The sequence below is a fragment of the Xenopus laevis genome, chromosome 2S, assembly GCF_017654675.1.
Source record: "Xenopus laevis strain J_2021 chromosome 2S, Xenopus_laevis_v10.1, whole genome shotgun sequence".
Taxonomy (NCBI): domain Eukaryota; kingdom Metazoa; phylum Chordata; class Amphibia; order Anura; family Pipidae; genus Xenopus; species Xenopus laevis.
The window spans coordinates 32,279,606-32,303,899 of NC_054374.1; the positions used below are offsets into that span (position 1 = coordinate 32,279,606).

General features: G+C 37.5%; 1 protein-coding gene across 1 annotated transcript; it reads right to left on the minus strand.

Moving 5' to 3' along the window:
• Window positions 1–6,711: 6,711 nt before the first annotated feature.
• On the minus strand, window positions 6,712–8,008 carry LOC121393052 (kelch-like protein 15). Its single transcript, XM_041583255.1, has one exon. The coding sequence runs from the start codon at window positions 8,001–8,003 to the stop codon at window positions 6,990–6,992; it is 1,014 nt and encodes a 337-aa protein (XP_041439189.1). The 5' UTR covers window positions 8,004–8,008; the 3' UTR covers window positions 6,712–6,989.
• Window positions 8,009–24,294: the final 16,286 nt, after the last annotated feature.

Consider the following 24,294-nt stretch of genomic DNA (forward strand, 5'->3'; position numbering starts at 1 on the left):
CCCAATAGTATATAAAGGGTTAGTCCCTTATACTTGCACCAAAAATATTGTATTGATAATAACAACAAATAAATAACAGGCCCTGGCATTTTAAATACACAGAGGCCAAAACTGCTAATCAACAGCCCACTAAAAAGTGGTCATTTAAAGTAGCCCATCTGGCAGTTGCTTTTCACAGCCGACAGCCATCAGATTAAAGCCCCAATTTTCACACAAGCTTAAACTCCGCCTCTCCTGGTGCAGAACTCCTCCCCGTTCTGTACTGCAGCTCACCGGTCTATTAAAGGTATAGAATTTATGACATTTTTCTGCCAAATTGTCATAGAGATCTTTTTTTTGCTACAAAGACATTTTTCACAGTTTACACGGTTAACACTTTTGACAAAATTTGTCAGCATTACAACAAATCTACAAAACTTTAAGATTCCTTCTGTGAATGTATCTTATTTACAGCACATTTGGGACTGACACTTGTTTAACGACTGTGAACTTACCAACATTTGTGCATTTGCCCCAAATAATCCGAGTCTGTCTGTGGCCTGCGGATGCCCATGAGCACAGGGAGGTCCCAGTAGGGCATAAGGCTGGTATAAAGCAATTGGGCTAATAACATCCAGTGTAAGTCTACCTTTAGGTAAAAGATTTAAAGGGCCGGATGGAGCACAATTGGAACAGCAACAAAAAGGCCTCTTTTATATAATAGAATATATCACTTTAAAAGAAAGCATTTGTTCCATGTTTGCACTTTTAATATCATATACTTATAATTGTGTAAAATGTGCAACCTTTATATATGTATCTTAATTACACGGCACATTATGGGATTAAATGGATTCCAGGCATACACTTTTACTTAAACAGCATGCAGATTATTATAGGATCATTTGATTTCCAATCCTAAATTTGACTTCCAATCAATTTGAGATAAACAGACGGTCTATTAAGTAACATTGTTAATAAAGATGGCAGCATGCTACCGTATCTCTGCTTATTCTGGGCTCTTTCTTCATAACGGTATTTACAAAAAGTAATAAAAATATATTCAGATACAGAACACTGAAATAAATTAGAGTAGAAGGATTACAAATCTGAATTCATTTTATTAGTTATTAGAAACTGAATATTTTTATGGTGAAGTTTTCTTTGCAAAAGAGGCTCCATGGGGCTTTCATTATTGGATGCCTTATTGTACAAGTTGTATAGAAGTCACAAACAAGAGCAATTAATAACCTTTCAGATATATTCTTAGAAATCAGTGCTTAGTGATGTCATCAGTTATAATCAGTGCTTTGTGACGTCACTAGTGTCACATGATTCACAGAAACATATCTATTTTAATAATGCATCCACTGTTGTACAATAAGGAAATATTAAAAGTCACTTTGGAGTTCCATGACCCATATGAAAGCCTTTATTTGGTACTGGAATTCTTCAGTAACTTCTGATATCCATATCATTTTACAGTGGGGGTACATTATTCCTATAGAATTGGTGTAAAATAGCCAATTCCATTAAATAGTATGCATCACAAATGTGTATCAGTGTATGTTAATCATTTAGTTCACCTTGAAAAGGGGATGGATGGTGCTTCCCTGAGATAAAAACTATTTAAAGGGATTCTGTCATGATTTTTATGATGTAGTTTTCATTTATAAATGACTCTGTTTACACTGCAAATAATTCACTCTACAATATAAAATTTCATTCCTGAAGCAACAAGTGTATTTTTTTAGTTGTAATATTGGTGTGTAGGCGCCATCTCAGGTCATTTTGCCTGGTCATGTGCTTTCAGAAAGATCCAGCACTTTAGGATGGAACTGCTTTTTGGCAGGCTGTTGTTTCTCAATTGCTATCTGGTTACCTTCCCATTGTTTTGTTGTTAGGCTGCTGGGGGGGAAAGGGAGGGGGGTCATATCACTCCGACTTGCAATACAGCAGTAAAGAGTGACTGAAGTTTATCAGAGCACAAGTCACATGACTGGGGCAATTGGGAAACTGACAATATGTCTAGCCTCTTGTCAGATTTCAAAATTAAATATAAATAAATCTGTTTGCTCTTTTGAGAAATGGATTTCAGTGCAGAATTCTGCTGGAGCAGCACTATTAACTGATGTGTTTTGAATTTTTTTCCCCATGACAGTATCTCTTTAACACAATGTCAAAATTCAGGCAAATATGCAGGCTGAGAGCATCGGAGCCCTTTAGCCCACGTGTCCACATCTTAAGGGGCAGATTTATCAATATTCAAGGTTTTGACATTGCCATGTTTACAGCACAAAGAAATCACTCATGTTTAGTCACAATTATTTTAGAAAAAAAGGCATTCCCACAAAAAACAATAGCTCTGCCTATAAGTGTGACCAAATCCATAGCCAATGTGACTGTAAAGCTTTGGACAACTCACTCGACTTATTCAATTTTTTTCATATTTTTTTCAATAATGCTTGAGTTTGGTTCAGTATTTGGCAGACTCTTATGTGCTGGAGATGGCATTTGTCAGAATCCAGGAAGTATAGATTCAGAGTGCCACAGAGGTCTACAAGGTACAACAAACACAAGGTTACACTTTAAGATTTCTTCTATAGAATCATGGAGATAAGGCATTTTTTATAGATGGGACATAACAGAGGGATTAAAGGAAATTGTAATACTGTCGCTGGATACACTGAATTGCCGTGGGGTAAATACCTCAGCCTTGGAGGAAAAGACATGAAGGTAAATAATGTAAAAGTGGATAAAGAGGTTTAACATTAAATTCATCAAAAGACACATGTACAGTAGACAAAGCAGCCTACACACAATAACTTGCCTCTGCCAATGAGATATCTCGGTGGCCATGAAAACAGCAGGAACTACATTGACATGGGTTTATAGAAAATGTAGGCGGTGATTATGATATGATACTGATAAGTGATAGGCATACCTTACTATAAGTGCAAGCCTGTGTCCCAGACACGCTTTGTTCAATATGTATTGATAGTTGAGCTAACAAACATTAGATAAGTCTATGGATGCTATTTCATTTGATTTTAGTGCAGCATGTTGCATGGTAGCTCCCAAATCCCAATATATACAAATATGCAAATAAGCCTCCCTATTCCGAATAACATATGCCCAATTATTGTACTGAACAATCATGTATATGCTGTATTTTGCCTTTAAAGGCTGACTTTTTAAACATGAACTTGTTGTATATTTTAAAAAAAGTTACATAAACACTATCTCACTGCCAAATATAATTTTATATATATATATATATATATATATATATATATATATATATATATATATATATATATATATATATATATATATGTGTGTATTCGTCTGGGTGGCACACCGTATCTCATCGATTACCCGGGTGCACGGTAAAAAATCCATATAGTGTGCAAATGACCAGCAACTCCAGGGATTTCTGTGAAAAATTCTTTATATAATTAAATGTGCAGTACAGCCAACGTGACGTTTCGGTCCACTCTGGGACCTTTCTCAAGGCAACTCCACCCTATACCCATAGGGGTATAAGTAGCCAATAGTGATGAATCAATTAAGGAAATTACATCATCAAAAAGTGACAAGTTCTATAAAGTAATAATGTTACCATTTAAATATCTAAAATGGATAAAAATTACATTAATCTGTCAAGGTGCTCACTGTGATAAATAGAATAATGTTAAAATACAATAGCAGATACCTAAAACGTTAAAATTCATGGTGGTGCTCGAAATTATTAAGAATATCGTACTATATAATATGCGATATCTTGAGAAATATATATAGAAAACCCAAAAGTATCCATCCCACTGTATATCTATATATTTATATATTTAAATATTAATCGGAGGCCAAGCTATTTTACGTTACACATCATTTAAATTGAATTAAGTTAAATATTCCCAAATAACAATAGTAGTAATCCAAAACAAAACAAAACAAAATCGAATATAGAAATGAGAATATAGAAATGAGAATAGATATATGAAGCTTAGCAAAAAGATCCAAAAACACCCAAGGGTCCCACAAAAGTTCCAATGTCGCCTTCAAGCCAGAAAAAGGAACCTCATATATGTAAGAGTCCTAGAAATTCCGAGAGTGCACCAATCATCTTTCATTCAGAAAGCAATTTAGTTGCAATGCCTTGTTCTAGCCCTAGGGGCCACGCAGTCCAACTCAAAAGTCCAAAATGCCTCCCTCTGAAGAAGCCTCTTGTCGGTATTGCCCCCTCTAACTGAATCCACAATGCAGTCTATTGGCATACATTTAAATGCTGATGCCGGATGTTTTGCATGTAGCCAATGTTGTGCTACGGGTTGTTTCAAAATATCCTGTTTAACATTCTGTTTTGGCTTAGGTCATTTGCACACTATATATATATATATATATATATATATATATATATATATATATATATATATATATATATATATATACACACACACACACACACACACACACACACACACGTGATTCTACAGATGAAAGGAAACCATTATAGACTGCCTATGACTTGTAGGAACGATTTCCACACTCCTTTAGGCCCATAAAGTCATTCAAACACAACCTAAGCTTGTTCCATTGGGAAGAGGTGAAGTGGGTGCTAAAGAGATTATTTGGAAAGCAGAGGGACTTCTAGTTCTGCAACCTATTAATGTACAATAGAACATACATGGTTATACATGGATTGAATAACACGTGTGCCTGAGGGTTGGCAAGTTGGTTCTATACCTAAAGGCAGACTATGATGGTTATATTTCTTTCTGAAGAACCATGCATGTCTGTGCAGAAATAAATTATTATATAAATATATATAAAGCAGATCAAATAATGTTTATGCACCTACATAGGTCACTGTCCTTTAGGAAAATTTGCAGACATTTATTTAAAATGAAAAAGAAGAGAGGCAGGGAAGTGTCTTCTGATATGACCAGTAACCCTGTGGTGCAAAGTAAACAAAACAAGTATGATGTGACCTCACAAATACAGCAAGAGGGACATCACAACTAATTGTATCACAGGGGGAGTTTATCTTAACGTTTAATATGTTATAGGAAGTCATATTTTTTGCAACTTTCCTATTATTTTTAAATATAGTTTTAGATTATTTGCTTTTCTGTTTTCATTTATGGGGCAGCCAAAAAACAATTGACTACAGTTTGGTTACTGTTAGTTTTGAGTGAAATTATTTTTCTATTCTTATTTCAGTCTCTCATTCAAAAGACTGCCTGGTTGATATGGTAAATTGGACTCTAATAGCCAGTTTGCTTCTGAAATTCATGGGGAACTGCTAAATTATTTAACCCCCCCCCCAAAAAAAAATAACCAAATCCAAATTGTCTCCGAATATCACTGTCTAGACTATACTAAATCTTAAAGGGGTTGTTCACCTTTGAGTTAACATTCAATTTGATGTGAGTGAGTCATATTCTGAGACAACTTGTAATTGGTTCTTTTTTTATTTTTGGTTTGAGTTATTCAGCTTTTAATTCAGCAGCTCTCCAGTTAGCAATTTCAGCAATCTGGTTGCCTGGGTCCACATTAATCTAGCAACCATGTGCGGATTCAAATTGGAGACTGGAATACAAGTTGGAGAAGGTCTGAATTGCAATGTGATTAATAAAAAGTGGCAATAACAATAAATCTGTAGCCTTACAGAGCATTTGTTGTTAGATGGGGTCAGCGATCCCCATTTGAAATATGGAAAAAAGGAAGAAGAAGACAGAAAATAATTAAAAAATACTATAAAAATAAATAATGAAAACCAATTGAAAAGTTGCTTAGAATTGGCCATACTATAACAAACTAAAGGTTCACTTAAAGGAACAATGTAGAAATAAAAACTGGGTATAAAAAAAAAAATGTTTCAAATATAGTTAGTTAGGTAAAAATGTAATGTATAAAGGCTTGAGTGACTGGATGTCTAACATAATAGCCAGAACACTTCTTCCTGCTTTTCCACTGGTTACCAGGCAGTAACCAATCAGTGACTTGATGGGGGGGGGGCACATGGGTCATAACTGTTGGTTTTGAATCTGAGCTGAATGCTGAGGATCAATTGCAAACTCACTGAACAGTTATGTCCCATCTGGGCCCCTTTCAAGTCACTGACTAACTCAGAGTTAGCGAACTCTGAAAAGCAGGAAGTAGTGTTCTGTTATGTTAGACATTCACTCACTCCAGCCTTTATACATTAAATTTTTGGCTGATTTACCCAGTTTTAATTTTTCCACTGAATAATTCCTTTAACGGTGAACCAGCCCTTTAAGTTAAAAAAGAAATACCCAAATGACACACAAGAATCATTGCCATATTGCAACTACAAACACTGCCCATGTAAAATAAAATACATAATAATTTAAAGGGTATAAAGTTAAAAAAAACAAAACAGGCAGATTTGCAGAAGACCAGCACCATTAGTAATAAATAATGGATATAACAAATTTATAAAACAAAATAACAGAAGTGTTATGCAGCATTAGATACTTTCTCAGATATGGGATGGAAGGGATTAGTAGGAATTACATTATGTGGGATCCAGCAAATATTCTGTCATTTTAATGTGGGCATGCATGTGAAAGAATCAGGATTTATGGGAAATTACATATTGTCTTCCCATTTTTTCACAATGAAAAAAAAACACCTCATCTAATCGCATACCCAATTATTTGCTCTATTTTTTTTTGATGCCTTATGAGTAATCTGTATATGAGAACAGAAACAGAGGATTCAGCTGCAGAGGAATAAAAGACGAGAGGTTGTAAAATGGACAGAATGTATTTAAATAAAAAACAAAGCTTAGTCAGACCTGGCATGGAAACCCCAAGTCTGCCAAGTTCACAATGGGTCTCCCGATTCATATAATGCTGTCAGATAACAAAGAAACCCAACTGGTCACTGCCATGAGAACCTGCCTTTAGCTATGGGACTAGCACAAGATCCGAGTAGCTCAAGACATTTATAAAAAAATTGCTAAAAACAAGAGTTGATTATTTTTATGTGCAACGTTTCACATGCTCTAAAACGTATTCTGGAAAATGCAGGCTGCATACTTGTAAACCATCCAGCTTGCAAGGCATTCTGGGAAACTCATCCTCTTTCCATTTATTCTCCTCTGGATCAAAGGTTAAGATGGAATCACTATAATGGCCATTGTAACACAGGCCACCGAGCACTATGATTTGATTGTCTAGCACGGCTACTCCATGACCACTCCTACCTATTGGCATGGACGCCAAAATAGTCCACTGATCCATATCAGGATCATAAACTTCTGTAGAGGGGCAGCCCTGCGATTCAAACGAAGCCCTTAAAATAACGCAGACGCCACCAAAGACATAGAGTTTGCCATTGTAAGAAATCATCTTGTGGAAACATCTAGCGTAATTCATTTTGCACTTATTTTCCCAGCAGTTTGTTAGAACCTGTGTTCTTCTGGTTCTTTGTTCCACAGTCCCCTCTTTGCTTGGGTCAAACACACACACCTGTTTGGAAGTTGAAGAGGAGGTAATGCCCCCTGTGATGAATAATTTATTATTAAGAACAGTCCCTTCATGGCCGTATTTGTTGACAGGGTAAGGGTCGACAAACTCCCATTTATTTTCTATGATATCATATCGCTCTGTGGAGTAAAAGGTTTCATCCCACGTCCTTCCAGCCACAGCATAAACATATCTACCAATGACTCCGACAGCAAATTCTGACCGTGGCACAGACATGTCTGCCATTCGCAGCCAGCTGTTTTGACGTGGATCATATCGGAATACTTTAGAAGATGCATGAAATTCACCGTCAGGCCCAAGTTCCTCTCCCCCCAACAAGAAGACAAAATTGTTAACGATGGCAAGGCAATCGGGATGGAGAGGAACCAGGGGACCTTCCAGCTCCCACCACACACGAGGCTTATGAAGAAGAAGGATCTTGCTATTAACCATGCTGTGCCCAATCATTCCCCGGAATACTGCAGTCTGGGGTTTTGCTGAGCGGATATGGTTTGATTTCATTTCCATCAGAGGCTGCTCGCTGACGTTATGGAAGTAGTTCCAAGGTAATTTTCTCAGAGATATTACCTGAGCCACGAGCAACGCTAAGGAGACAGCGGGAGCGTAGGGAGATTAATGCGTGGCTAAAAGATTGGTGTAGGGAGGAGGGTTTTGGGTTTTTGGAGAACTGGGCTGATTTTTCAGTCGGCTACAGGCTCTTTGCTAGGGATGGGCTGCACCTCAATGATGATGGGGCAGCTGTTTTGGGAGAGAAGATGGCTAGAGGGTTGGAGGAGATTTTAAACTAGGTGTGGGGGGGGAGGGTTCAGTAAAAGATTCAGTGGTAGACAGGTTAGATGAGATAGTGGGCAAAGAAAGGGAAAATGGGGGAGGAGATTTGGCTAGGGATACTGTTAAGGATAGGGAGGACCACATGTCATATGTTCAATATGGTGCGAGTATTAAATGTATGTTTACAAATGCAAGAAGTCTGACTGGTAAAATGGGAGAGCTGGAGCTGCTGGTGATGGAAGGAAAATATGATGTGATTGGTGTGGCCGAAACATGGCTGAATGAGTCGCATGACTGGGCAGTAAATATCAGTGGCTATACTTTGTTTCGGAGGGACAGAGGCAATAGAAAAGGAGGAGGGGTATGTCTGTATGTTAGGCAGGATTTAAAAGCTCATATAAAGGAGGAGGTTATGTTAGAAAATGAGGGGCCAGAAGTCGTATGGGTGGAGTTCTTCACCAATTGTAAAGAATCCAGCAAATTAATTGTAGGAGTATGCTATAGACCCCCTAATGTAAGTGAGGAGGAAGAGACAAAGCTCCTAATGCAAATAGAAAAGGCTGCTAGTTTAGGTAAAGTAATGATAATGGGGGATTTTAATTACCCAGATATTGACTGGAGCAACGGTACTGCTAGATCAGTTAATGGGAGCAAGTTTATAAACTTATTGCACGACAATTTTTTAGCACAGGTTGTTGAGGAGCCTACCAGAAAAAATGCTATTCTTGATTTAGTGATCTCAAATGACCCAGAACTTATAGCAAATGTGCAAGTCATTGAACCCCTGGGTAATAGTGACCATAATGTTATATCTTTTAATGTCTGGTGCAAAAAACAAAAATATACTGGGGCAACAAAAACCATGAATTTTGCCAAAGCTAATTTTAGTGCCTTGAGGGCTGCCCTACAGAGCATTGATTGGGGCATTAGGTTTTCAGCTAAAAACACAGAACAGAAATGGTTGTCCTTTAAAATGATATTAAATCATTACTGTTCTCAATTTATTCCCTTAAGGACTAAACGTAGAAGCTCTAAGAATCATCCTGTGTGGCTTAATACAGAGGTAAAGATGTTAATGGGAAAGAAGAGAAAGGCATTTAAAAACTACAAAACTGTAGGGACAGAAGCTGCATTTAATGAATATAAACACTGTAATAAATGTTGTAAATCAGCAATCCGGAAGGCTAAGAAAAGAAATGAAGAGTTAATTGCGGTGGAGGTGAAAACTAACCCTAAAAAGTTTTTTAAATATATTAATAGTAAAAAGATGCAGGTTGAGAGTGTTGCTCCATTAAATAATGGTATCAGTATGGTTGTAACAGATACAGATAAGGCAAATGTGTTAAATCAGTTCTTTTCTTCAGTGTATACAATAGAGGAGTCTGGGTTCACAGGCTCACTTAATAACTGCACGAATGGTTCAGCTCAATCTAGTCAGTGGCTGACTCAGGATATGATTCAAAAAGCTTTAATACAAATTAATGTAAACAAGGCTCCAGGGCCTGATGGCATACACCCCCGGGTTCTAAGAGAGCTTAGTTCAGTTTTAGACCAGCCCTTATTTCTGATTTTCTCAGATTCACTGTCATCTGGTATGGTGCCTATGGATTGGAGAAAAGCTGATGTTATTCCAATATTTAAAAAGGGATTACGATCTCAGCCTGGCAATTATAGGCCAGTAAGCTTGACATCTGTGGTGGGCAAATTATTTGAAGGCTTGTTAAGGGATCACATACAAAATTTTGTCCTAATGAATGGCATTATGAGCAACAATCAGCATGGCTTTATGAAGGATAGGTCATGTCAGACGAATTTGATTGCATTTTATGATGTGGTAAGTAAGATTCTGGATAGTGGGGGGGCAGTAGATGTGATCTATTTGGATTTTGCCAAAGCGTTTGATACTGTGCCCCACAAACGACTGCTTTCTAAACTAAGGTCTGTTGGGCTTAATGAAGTCGTTTGCACATGGATAGGAAACTGGCTACAGGATCGGGTACAGAGGGTGGTTGTTAATGGGACATTCTCTACTTGGAGTAAGGTTCTTAGTGGGGTCCCCCAGGGCTCAGTATTGGGTCCACTTTTATTTAACTTGTTCATTAATGACTTAGGGGAGGGTGTTGTAAGTAATGTATCAGTGTTTGCAGATGACACAAAATTATCCAGCCCAATTAATTCCATCCAGGATGTGGCATCCTTGCAACAGGATCTTGACAAACTGGCAATCTGGGCAGCTAAGTGGCAAATGAGATTCAATGTTGATAAATGTAAAGTCATGCACCTGGGATGTAAAAATATCCAAGCCACTTATACCCTAAATGGGACTGCACTAGGCAAATCCATTATGGAAAAGGACCTTGGAGTCCTTGTAGATGATAAACTTGGCTGTAGCAAGCAATGCCAGTCAGCAGCATCAAGGGCAAATAAGGTCTTGAGCTGTATTAAAAGGGGCATAGAGTCACGGGAGGAGGGGGTCATTCTTCCACTGTATAGAGCACTTGTAAGGCCCCATCTAGAATATGCTGTACAGTTTTGGTCTCCATCACTCAAACAGGACATTATTGTATTAGAGAGGGTACAGAGAAGAGCAACTAAGCTGGTAAAAGGTATTGAACATCTTAGCTATGAGGAAAGACTGGCCAAATTGGGGATGTTCACGCTGGAGAAGAGGCGCTTAAGGGGTGATATGATGACTATGTATAAATATATAAAGGGATCATATAACAATCTCTCTAATGCTTTATTTACCAGTAGGTCTTTCCAGCTGACACGAGGTCACCCATTCCGATTAGAAGAAAAGAGGTTCCGCCTAAATATTCGGAAGGGGTTTTTTACAGTGAGAGCTGTGAAGATGTGGAATTCTCTCCCTGAATCAGTTGTACAGGCTGATACATTAGATAGCTTTAAGAAGGGGTTGGATGGCTTTTTAGCAAGTAAGGGAATACAGGGTTATGGGAAATAGCTCATAGTCCAAGTTGATCCAGGGACTAATCCGATTGCCATTTTGGAGTCAGGAAGGAATTTTTCCCCCTCTAAGGCAAATTGGAGAGGCTTCAGATGGGTTTTTTGCCTTCCTCTGGATCAACTGGCAGATAGGTAGTTAATAAACAAAAAAAAAAAAAGGTTGAACTCGATGGACATGTGTCTTTTTTCAACCTTACTTACTATGTTACTATGTTACTATGTTACTATGTAGTTTAGAGCTTGCTCCACCTCATGCCTCAGCTGCCGCGAGCACCGATAGAATTCAGATGTTTTCACCTGGAGAGATACAGACAAAACAAGGTTCATAACATGAATTTGGTGATTCGACGGGAAAGCTTGAAAATAAACATTATCCAATTGACTATATAACCCTGTCCAACTTCTTTAAAGGGGTGGTTCACCTTTAAGATAACATTTTATATGTTATAGAACGGCCAATTCTAAGTGACTTTTCAATTGGTTTTCATTATTTATTTTCTATAGTTTTTTATTTTTATTTATTTGCCTTCTTCTGCTGACTCTCTCCAGATTTCAGATGGGGGTTATTGACCCCATCTAAAAACAAATGCTCTGTAAGGCTACAAATTTATTCTTATTGCTTCTTTTTATTACTCATCTTTCTAGTCAGGCCTCTCCTATTCATATTCTATTCTCTTATTCAAATCAGTGCATCATTGCTAGGGTAATTTGAACCCTGGCAACCAGACAGCTGAAACTGCAAACTGGAGAGCTGCTGAATAAAAAGCTAAATAACTCAAAAACCACAAATGAATAAAAATGAAAACTAATTGCAAATTGTCTCAGAATATTATTCTCCACATCATACTAAAAGTTAACTCAAAGGTGAACAACCCCTTTAATAGAAGGTAATCTGGGACACGCATTAGGGATGGACGAATCCACTATTTTGGATTTGGCCGAACCCCCAAATGGTTCGCAAAAGATTTGGACGAATACCGAACCTGAATCCTTATTTGCATATGCAAATTAGGGGTGGGAAGGAGAAAAAAATTTAATTCCTTGTTTTGTGACAAAAAGTCACATGATTTCCCTAATTGCCCCTAATTTGCATAAGCAAAATTAGGATTTGGATTCAGTTCAGACAGGCAGAAGGATTTAGCTGAATCTGAATCCTGCTGAATCCCGAACCAGGATTCGGTGCATCCCTAACAAGCATGAAGACAAAAATACAAAGAACAGAACATTATATAAATATTGTACTAGTCTAGAGTTAGATGAGCGAATTTCATCTTTTGTTTAAATGCTGCAGGAAAATCCTCAGCCCCTTAAGGGACAAGAAAAGTGATTGTGTCTTATTATTTGCTTGCTAATAAAGCAACTATCAGAGTAACACAAAACTATATTGACATGACGCAGCAGTGCCAATCCCAGAAACAGAATTTACAGCTCCCTTTGCAACCCCTCCACTTACCTACTAATGGTACAGCCCTCCTTCTAGAAAGGGGCCCTGCTTGCCTAGAGGCATGGCGATAAGCTGAGGGCTGGAGGGTTGCACAGGGAATGCAAGTCCAGTGGGGATATAAAGCGAAACTGAAGTTTTATTCTACAAACTTGCAAAAAATAGTGGGAGCACTTACCAGGTACTAAGGATTCACTTGTGCATGTCACAAAACCGAAGATCCCAACGGTTGCTTCCAATAAGTTAAATGAGTCCGTAGGTGCAGCACCAAGGAATCCAGGAAGTAGAAAGATTAAAAATATAAACCTTTATTCCAGCATTTTAAAAATGCATGCCCCACACTGCATATTGGGCTGTTTACTCAACACGTTTCATGGCTCTCGCCACTTCCTCAGGAGCTCCTGAGGAAGTGGCGAGAGCCATGAAACGTGTTGAGTAAACAGCCCAATATGCAGTGTGGGGCATGCTTTTTTAAAATGCTGGAATAAAGGTTTATATTTTTAATCTTTCTACTTCCTGGATTCCTTGGTGCTGCACCTACGGACTCATTTAACTTATTGAAGTTTTATGCTACATGACCATTAGGTGGATAGGTGTTGTGCTAGCTACACTTTGAAAACACGCTGCATTCATGCCGTAGAGCTTTTTAGGTTATCCAGATCCATCATCTGCAAACAGTAAAACCTTTACACACGTCTGATGTGCAAGGGACCTAGGGAAAATGCTGAACAATGCAGCTTGTATATGCCCAATGCACTATTTGTTCCACTCAATGGGAAATGCCTTCAGATGTGCTTAGAATTTTGTCCAGCAGGATACAAATGTGTTCAATGTACTTTGTATTTTGTGATAAGTCAACCTATTCAAAAATCTAGCACTGCCAAGCTAACTTGCATATAAACCTCTGTAGTGCTGCTAATCTTAAAATAAATAAATTACAGCATTTCCTCAAACTATGAACACATAATTAGGCACATCTTGATACTGTAATCACGCAGCCGGTATTAGAACAGATTTGCTCTGCAACATAATGCAATGAACCATGCAACGCATAACTGCCATATCAGTGATAGAGCTCACTTAATATACTACGCCACTGCCTAAGATGCAGCACAAGCAAGTATTGTATGTTGCTTCTTTCAATAATGGGATCAAGCTCTATTATAAATAGCTGATTCACAAAAGGCCTAGATTTTCAAGCCTACGACCACCAGTTTGGACTAATAAAACAAAAAGACCCCACAGTAATGTAATATTTTTCTACATCTAAACAATTGATGTTGGAGTGGGGGGGGCAGATTTGCCTTAACCTTCATTCCATCCATCAAATGAAAACAAGAGCAGGTATTTGGCTGTGCCACCCATTAAAATGATATCAAAAGTAAAGTATAAAGGGTACAGGAGGGAATAAAAACGAAAAGTTTTTTATGTAGTGGGCTGTTGTGTGCCCATAGGTATACCATAAAGAACATCAACATGCCCTTCCAAGGATTTTGTATCTTATTTATTCACAATATGTATAACTGGATTTTAATTTGTATCAAAAAATAATTCAGTTTCTGGGACTTGATCACGAACAATGGGAGGAAGCCACAGACAATGCCTACACCATTCTAATCTCAATAAAGATAGACTCATACAGTATAAATTCCTCCTCTAAACATACAGAACTCCTTTCAAACTGAAGAAATTTGGTAGAAGACAAGATGATCTCTGCCCATGGTGCAATTCTCCTGGGGCCAACTTTCTCCATATGGCCAGGTCCTGTCCCCCCCATTCTAGATTTCTGGTTTAAACTAATGGAGACCTTAGCAAACGAATTGGGCACGCCATAGATAGTGGACCCAACAGTCTGCATGCTAGGGGTGATAGATGAGGTATTGCCCACTAACACAGCCAGGATCCGGTTATGTACGCTCATGTTTTATGCTAAGAAAACATTGGTTATGCACTGGATGAGGAGAACCCCCCCCTCCACCCTAGCCTTCTGGAAAAGGTTTATAGACAATGCCCTTTCTGTAATAAAATTAACCTATGAGACAAGAGGTTCATATGATACATTTGGCAAGATTTGGGGGAACTGGTGCGACCAGGACCCCCCGGATACCTAAACTATCCTTCTAAATATGAGGCTACCTTACTTACGCCACCAGCCCCGTACATGACTATACCAACATCTGCAACTATAAGTGACTGTATTCTCCTGTCTGTATAAGGTTACCATTGACCCAACACCAATCCAATGTCATTCTGTCATTCTACCAGATAATGTATTGTAATTGTTTGTTTGTGTTGTTAAAACCAATAAAAAATTTACCTTTATCAGTTTCTATGGAAGGGAGTATAACTAATCTTAAATTTCAGGCCCATTTTCATCCCCTTACTTTAATTAACCCCTGCAAAAAGGAGGCTTCAGGTGGCACCAAAAGAAACCAGCCACAGGTATGATGGAGCTACAGGAACGAATGTGGCAGTCCTACGTCAAAATACAAAAAGGTGGCGAATAAAGCCCAAAGAAATATCAATATTTACAACAACTGAAAGCACTACTGGGAAAGGCTCTCCATTTCTTGTATTGGTCAATATATTTGTATGTAATACAGGTGTTCAGTGTATGTATCTATTGTGTGGCACTGTGGAATAGGGTTAGAAATTCACGTTATTACAACGGGTGGATCGTATGTTGGCAACACAACAAAAATGTAGGGATTAGAACAAAAATAATAACAAACATACAATAAGCAGGATAGTAGCGGCAGGACTAATGACCCACAAGCTAATCACCCATCTATACAATCTGCTAAAAATGGGAAGACATTGCCCTTTATATGGGCTCCCTCTTGGTAAAAGCAAAGGAGAAAAAAAAAAAGAAAACTTCTATTCTATTTGAAAGTGTTAATAAACAGATTGTAATGTAAAGAACTAGCAAGACCAGGGATGTTCACATAAACGTAGAATTTCTAATAGACAGATCAAATGTAAAATTCAATTTTGGTCTTACTAGTTCTTTAAAGATTGAGTGAGATCACTTACTGAAACCACCCAGGAAATCATGATATGGCTGATGGAATAATGAAAACACAAATTGAATGCAAAAATCATAATTCCTTTATTTATTTATTTTTTTAAAGTTAAAGAACTTTGATAAATGCAAAGTGTGGAAAACAAATAATCATTTCTTATACTGATGCAGTGACACAACCTTCAAAGCAACTCCTTTTGAAGAATCAAGACGAATTATTCTGACAGGCACAATATTTGCAGTCTACATTTCTGCTCTCCTTTCATTTATCCACCTGCTAACGGCTTTTTCACATTTCATTATTAGAATAGGGAGCATGAGGTGTCAGAATGATGATCTAGAAAAATATTACAGCTCAATGTAACCAACTTCTTGAGAATCCCTTCAGTATTAAATACACGAGCCTTGGGGTGATAAAACCTTACATGGTTTCTTCATCCGAATAGCTCAGCTTCCTGTAAATCTGGTGTTTTTTGTTTTTTTAAATGAAGAAAACACACAAGAGTTAAGGAACCTGAAGGCTCAAGTATTCTTAAATCAGACCCTAACTCAAGATATACGATAATCTCCTCCCATCTGCAAACAACCAGCAGCAATGTAACAGCATGCATATCTAACAGATCCAACGAGTCAGATATAGCCACGATTAAAGGGTATGTAAACGCTGGAAAAAAATGTAAAGGGAAAGTCAACCCCAAAATAAAAATTTCCCTAATAAAAGAAAACATAATTCTAAGCAACTTTCCAAACTACATTAATAATGGTCAGTGCTTTTGTAAAAACAATTGCTATTGACAGCAGCCTCTGTTTAACTCATGTTTGTGTTTTTTTTGAGTGGACATTACCTTTAGTGAGCTCTCTACTAAGTACTTTTGCAATTTTCCATTATATTTTTTTTTAAGACAATTTTGCAACAGCGCCACATGCTGGTTACTTTGGGTGACTTCCTACAGTTACAAAAACATATTATTCCGTTTATACAAATAAAAGAGCCGGTCATGTGGATCTGGAAAAACTGAGAAAGAGACATTGCTCATTTCACTTCCCATTCATAAGATGCGATACTAGCAGACAAAATATTAATCTTGGACTGACTAGGTGCAAATTGAGGAGTCAGTGGATAATCTCTAAAAATGAACCCGTACTGTGTTGGACAAGGCCAGATTATTGAACAGAATGGTCCAAATTCGATGGTCGATTTTCGAAGTTTTTTAACTTCAAATTCGACCCTTAGTAAATGTGCCCCTAAATGTCTGCAGCAATTCCCCTTGGCTGCTACAAACACTTCTTGTGACATACTATTGGAAACAAAACCAGCCTATTGGGTTTATTTAATGTTTACATGATTTTCTAGTAGACTAAGGGGCACATTTACTTAGCTCGAGTGAAGGAATAGAAGAAAAAATGTTCGATTCGAAGGATTTAATCGTTCGATCGATTTTTCCTTCGATCGTTCGATCATAGGAAATGCGGTAAATCCTTTGACTTCGGTATTCGAAGTCAAAGGATTTTACTTCGACGGTCGACTATCGAGGGTTAATTAACCCTCGATATTCGACCATTAGTAAATGTGCCCCTTAGGGTATGAAGATCCAAATTGAGGAAAGATCTGTTATCCAGAAAGCCCCAGGTCCCCAGCATTCTGATAACAGGTCCAATACCTGTACCTTGTGCCGACAACTAACTGCTATAGCAAAGTTCAAACTACAAATTTGTATGCAGTTATTTTTACCCATTATTTGGCATGATCTCATTGATTATTGCCAGGACATATTTCAGTATACTGATATTTAACATCACAAAAGTTTATACAAATAGTGTCAATTCTGCATATTGTGAGTTTAGTTTACACATAAAATCAAATTGTAAAACACCAGAGACTTTGTGCCATACCAACCTCTAGCAAGGAACAGACCAACAATTCCAGCAAATCCAATCAAGCCCAGCCTTGGGTTGAAACCTGGAGGAACAACCTTCAGAAATTCATATGTCCCTACAAACAGTGCAATACAGCAGTTCAGCAATTCACAATTCATCATATGTTGTAGATTTCACAGTTCTGAGGTAAAGAAGGGACAGAACAAGATGGAGAAAGGCAGGCACTTTTAAAAATGATTGTCCAGTCCCAATTTCCCCACAGGCTAATTAAATGAATTACTAATGTTCCTGTGCAGATTATGTCAGTTTAACTTACATTTATATTACTATACTTATGTCAATTCTAATTTGCTGACTATAGTCAACCAGAAATGGTGTGGAGATACCCTGGAGCTAAATGATGAAATTTGGGAACTTGTTTGTGCCTCAAGTGTCTTTCATTTATGCTTTTTCCCATATGCTCTGGGAGTGGCCTTTAATATGAGGGTTCTAGTGAGGATTACATAGAAAGTTCCTATGCTCTTCCAGTTATAATCTAGCTGGAATTATAAACATGATCTCTTATAGTAAAGGTGGCCATACACAGGGAGATCCACTTGTTTGGCGATGTCGCAAAATGAGCGGATCTCTCCCCGATATGCTCACATTGAGGTGGGCGATATCGAGCCGAACGGATCAAAATGGAGGCAATACTTGTGGTCGGATTGCGGAACGGCATCAACGAACAGATCCATTGGGAATTTTTACCCTGCCTGATCGCTATCTGCCCGACTTTCAGCCAGATATTGATCGGGGACACCCATTGGATGGCCCCACATACGGGCCAATAAGTTGCAGACTCAGCCTGTGTATGGGGGCCTTTAGTTGTGTTATTTACAATGGTTTTTCTATGCCAAACTGATGTCCCCATTTTTAATAATGGCACACTGGCACTTTGCAGTTTGCTAGTTAGATTCAATTCATATAAATGAGATGAGCTGATTTGCCCTTGCTAATAACAACTTTTTAGTTCTATTCCTCTCCCAGCCCATGTGTACACATATCAGTGTGCTCAAGTCTCATCTTATGCACCACTTGTATTCCTACTGCAAGGAAAAAAGTAGCCAATTCGTTGGTCGAGGTAGCCAAAAAAACTATTTGAAATTCGAACTATTTTTCCTCTATTCCTTCACTCGAGTTTAGTGAATGGGCCCCCTGGACTTTTCTGGATAATGGATCTTTCTGTAATATGGATCTTTCTGTAATTTGGATCATCATGCCTTAAGTCTACTATAAAATCATGTAAACGTTAAATAAACCCAATAGGCTGGTTTTGTTTCCAATAAGGATTAATTATATCTTAGTTTGGATCAAGTACAAGCCATTGTTTTAGATATTACAGAGAAAAAGGAAATCGGTTTTTAAAAACTGGATTATTTGGATAAAATGGAGTCTATACCTTGTACTTGATCCAAACATAGATATTTACTGAAGGCAAAACAAGCCTATTGGGTTTATATGATTTTATATAATTTTTTAGTAGATTTAACGTACAGATATCCAAATTAATGGAAAACCCCAGGTCCCCAGAATTCTGGATAATGGGTCCCATACCTGTAATCCCAGGTATGGGATTACCTTTTGAGTGTTCAACAGCAGTCTCAAATTTGGGTTTGGCTTTGGTGTAAGCATCCTAAAGATAAATAAAATGAGAGGGAAAAGTACTTGTTTTATATTGAGTGCAGTATGAACCATGTAAGCAATTGATTTGTATGTATATGTAGCACTACAGCATGGTTATTTATAACCAATTCACACACTTGCCTCTCAGAACTTTTATTAAAGAAAAAGGAAAGAGTTGGGTTCGGTATATACCAAATTAGCTAACAAATAGTATTCTTTTCATTCATCAGCTTCTTGTTAGAAATGGTGTAGAGGACACCTTACAATCTCTATAAATGTGCATGCAGATATTAGATGCAAACTATATTGCATACGTTTAGTAATATGTATTTTCCTATATGAAACGAGAGGAACATTCCACAACAAACAAAATTTAAAAATTCCATTCCTGATACCACATGTTTTGATGTGGGGTGTTTAACCTTGACTTGTACACTGAAGATAAACATGATTTATTTGGAAATTCAAAAACTAACCTGTAATAACACCGCTGTTTTTTACAAAGTTTTCTAATAAGTTTTCAAATAAAGGAAAGAATGAAATATAAAAATTTGCACAGTTACAAATTATAAAGAAATATAAAGTAAAGGCCATCTAAACCTCGCAAAATGAAACGATGAAAGCTGGCATATACTGTACTGACAAATTGCCATATGAGTCGATCTGGGTTTGTTTTGGTCACCTATGGGCCACATTTGGATGATCATACACTGGGGCTTGCAGTAGCCCTGTAAGATGCGCCGGGAGATAGCCGGCTTCTCTTACCTCCCGGCGCATCTCTCTGAGATTGGTGCGCAGGCGCGCACTTCCGGGTTCCAGGCCTCTGTGACGCCAGCGTCATGACGTCACAAAAAGGAGCCAAATTTGAAAATTGGTGCCAAATCTCTTTTAAAAGGCCAGTCTCCATTCTGGAAATTGCCCAAGCTGGTTCCAGTTTTATTGTTCCTGCCGAAGCGTTTTGTTTGTGAATTGAATTCCTGGTTTTGACTTCTGCCCGACCCTTAACTATGATTTCTGCCACCTGCCTTGAACCCGTCGCCTGACTCTGACTACGTCTTCTCTAGTTCCCTGCTGGTACCTCGCTTAAGTACTAAGGTACTATCGCTGAACAAGGTTCCTGATAACAAGATTGTTACAAGCCCATCAGATGAGGACAGCATCTAGGCAATCATCATGAAAATACTGATTATTAAGACTTATTTTCTGCAGTTTTTGCTATGTTTTCTCAACAAAGGAGCTCTAGGATAATGGGGATCCACAGAAAATGTCTTTTTTTTTTACCCAAACTTAAAACTGGCCCTGTCAGTACAGACAAGCTTATGCTACTAATGTAAGTTAATAGGATCTCAGTTTGGCACATTCACTATTGCAGATTGTTCATTATGTTTACATAGACTTGTTTTCCCCAGATAATACTGTTACTCATTAAACATTACAAATATTCAGGTTTAGGTGACTATACATCAACTAATATCAACTCAAATGGCCAAAGTGAAAAAAAAAACTAATCGAACTCCAATGTGAAAGAAAATCACTAACTCACGAAATCATGGGATTTTATGGATGTCAAAGCATGACCTCATTTCATCCATATGTGCATATAAGCTCCTGGGAACTGTAATATACAATTCTAGGAGCCATTGGTTGCCATACCTGTGGTCTATAAACTGTTTCCTGACAAGTCCACAATTTGGTTGCAAAGTCAGTAAATAAATGGATGGATTTAGTGTCCCAGCTACAAGTGTACAATGTTTCTGAGCAAACCTGAAATTAGTTTTTTGTTAATTAACAACATGTCTTTTCTGAAAACAGCCAATCCCAAAGTATAAGTGCACCCACAAAAATGGTGCTAAATGCAAACTAGGGGATCAATAAGAAATACCTTTCTAAATTAAAAATAAATCCAGGGAGCAGAGTACAGGTATGGGACCTATTATCCAGAAAGCTCGGGATAATAATTTGAATCCTCATACCTTGCGACTACTATAAAATCATGTAAACATTAAATAAACCCAATAGGCTGGTTTTGCTTCCAATAAGGATTAATTATATCTTAGTTGGGATCCAGTACAAGGTACTGTTTTATTATTACAGAGAAAAAGGAAATAATTTTTTAAAATATGGATTGTTTGATTATAATGGAGTCTATGCCTTTCCGTAATTCTGAACTTTCTGTATAACTGGTTTCGGGATAACGGATCCCATACTTGTACCAAATATAAGGTTTATTTATGACTTAAGGGAGTTTTCCCCAAAAGTCATTACAGGTGCCCACTTAGTAGCTCTGCTGCATGTGGCTAATATGGACAGTTTTTGGATTATCACATGCGATTTGCAGTATAGTAGTGGGAACTGCACCGTTTCCAGTGTGAGGCATTATTAATAGCATTACCATCTAATTCAGTAAACTCACCAGGTTTAGGCTGGCAGCTTTGCTAGTGCCCATGCATGTGATTTCACACAATCAATATGCAGCCCTTGTAGATCTGTGGCAATAGGAGCATTAAAGAAGTTTTGGGTAGTAGTGGTCAACCATAGGGCGTGAGGCTATAAAAAAAGGAAGCCGGAAGGGAGAGCAGGGAAAAAGAGCTCACCCCGGACGCGCCTGGATATATATATATATATATATATATATATATATATATATATATATATATATATTATATATATATATATATATATATATATATATATATACATATACTTACCACCTGCAGAGAATTGAATGACCCAGGCAAATTGTGTATGTTAGCACTTGAATAATGGAATTGATCTGAAATGAACACTGACATGCAAATTACTGTATATGGTCCAGTAAATGACAGTGATCAAAAGTCCAATTATTAAAGGACATGGAGGTTACACAGAAAAGTTCTATTGGTTAGAAAAGTAGAAGCTGCAAATTGTAAGGTTTAGTTCATCAATAAGTCCAATTATGGTGTAGCACCCAGTGTGTACGACATTACCTGCCACCAAAACTCTCTCTTCTATCTGTGTCTGTTTGTCTTCAACATATTTGGCTTCTTGCACAGGATTTAAATACAGGGAAAGCTGCAAATATTTAGGGAGATTAAGCAAATAAACATTGGGACATTATGTTTTCCTAGACTGTAGAATCAATTGCAGAAGGACTGTTTGGAGCTGATCTTTACTCTCTTCTAATATTAACAGTTAAAAATAAGACTTATAGAAACTGGAACAAAACCTGGAACAAAAACCATAGGACATGAAAGATAAAACACTTTCTGCTCTGTCATCTCTTTTATTCTATTAAGCCATGCAGCATTTTTCTCTGCTTATCCTGCCAATATTCCTATATTTGATTGGTCTGGTACTACTGTGCATCATGTTTATCTTTCTGCAATATTACTGAATATCGGTAATGAACTGTCAACACCTTTATCTATCGCAAGGCCTTATTTTATAACCAAACACATGTTCAGACATTTGAAATGGCTACCCCTTGAGTTATCTCTATAGTAGAGTTATAATCATCCTTTGCAAGCAGAAATATAGCTTGTAACACACTAGTTTACATATTTTATACTTAGAAAAAGATATCTGTTCTTTATATTCTCTTCTTCCTTTATATAAGTATGAAAAAACTGTAGAAATGGAATGAACACAAAAGAAAAACAAATTTCTCCAGAAAATTATTAACTGGTTTCTGTACAGGTATAGGATCCGTTATTCGGGAACCAGTTATCCAGAAAGAGCCGACTTACGGAAAGGCTCCATTACAATCAAATAATCCACATTTTTAAAAATTATTATACTTTTTCTCAGTAATAATAAAACAGTTAATTGTACTAGCTCCAAACTACGATATAATTAATTAATCCTTATTGGAAGCAAAACCAGCCTATTTGGGTTATTTCATGTTTAAATTATTTTCTAGTATGAAAATGAAGATCCAAATTAAGGAAAGACCCTTTATCCGGAAAACCCCAGGTTTTCCCAGGTGGATTTTTTTTTACAATGTCATATTATGGTCTGCTCTCACCAAGAAACAGGACAACAATTCTTATTTATGCAAAACCTATTTGGGAAGAAACAGTTAGACCAGATACTGTATTTGATGGGCTGGCCAGCACAATCACCAGACCACAACACTATCAAGAGATAGGGGCAAATTCGTTAACCTCCGAAAATTCGCCAGCGATGGCTTCGCTCACATCGCCAGGCGAAAATTCGCCAGGACAGCGCTAATTCACTAAAATGTGAAGTTGCTTCCAGGGCGCCGAACGATGGTAGATTTTCACTAGCGTTAATTCGGCAAGCAAAGCGAAGGTGCATATCGTTGGCTAATTTGCATACGGTGGAAACTTAAATTTAAATATATGTTGCAGCAAATACATTACACTACACAAGCCCAGGGAACCCTAATAAAATAAACTAGTTGTTATATTGCCCTACACATGAGCCCAGTGTATAGTTTATGTGCCATATGTTAGGAAATGTAGGGAGGAAGCCGGGTACTCTAAAAAAATTACACTCTTTTGCAGCCTATCACCCTAAAAAACTGAAAGTCGCCAGTGTCTGTCTGGCGCAATAAGTAACTTCAGTAATATCCGCATCTTAGTTAATTTGTGTAGTTACGTCCATTCGCCAGAGCAAAAATTCGCTTGGCGTTAGAGTGCGAAGTAGTGTTAGAGTCTATCTCCTTCACTAGCGATTTTTCACCCTTTAGTGAATTTGCCCCATAGTGTCCGATTAAAGTCAGAGAAAAAGGTCAGTTGCACATTTGGGAAGAGCTACAGAAGGTGTAGGATGAAATTTCCCCATATCAAATGCTATAGTTTGCAAAGCTGGAATTGCTGCGAATGGAGGATTATTTTATGAATGTAAAGTTTAATGAACAGAATGTTTTGATATTGTCAATGTATTGAATCTGATAGAATCCACCTTGGTGAATATCGCAAAAAAAAAACCACACATGGACATTTCTGGATGAATCTGTACTTTTGAACATTAATGTCCTGACCAAATACTTTTTATACTTTAATAGTTATTATAAGTATAATTTCCACACCGGAAATATAGTAATGCAATAAAGCTAT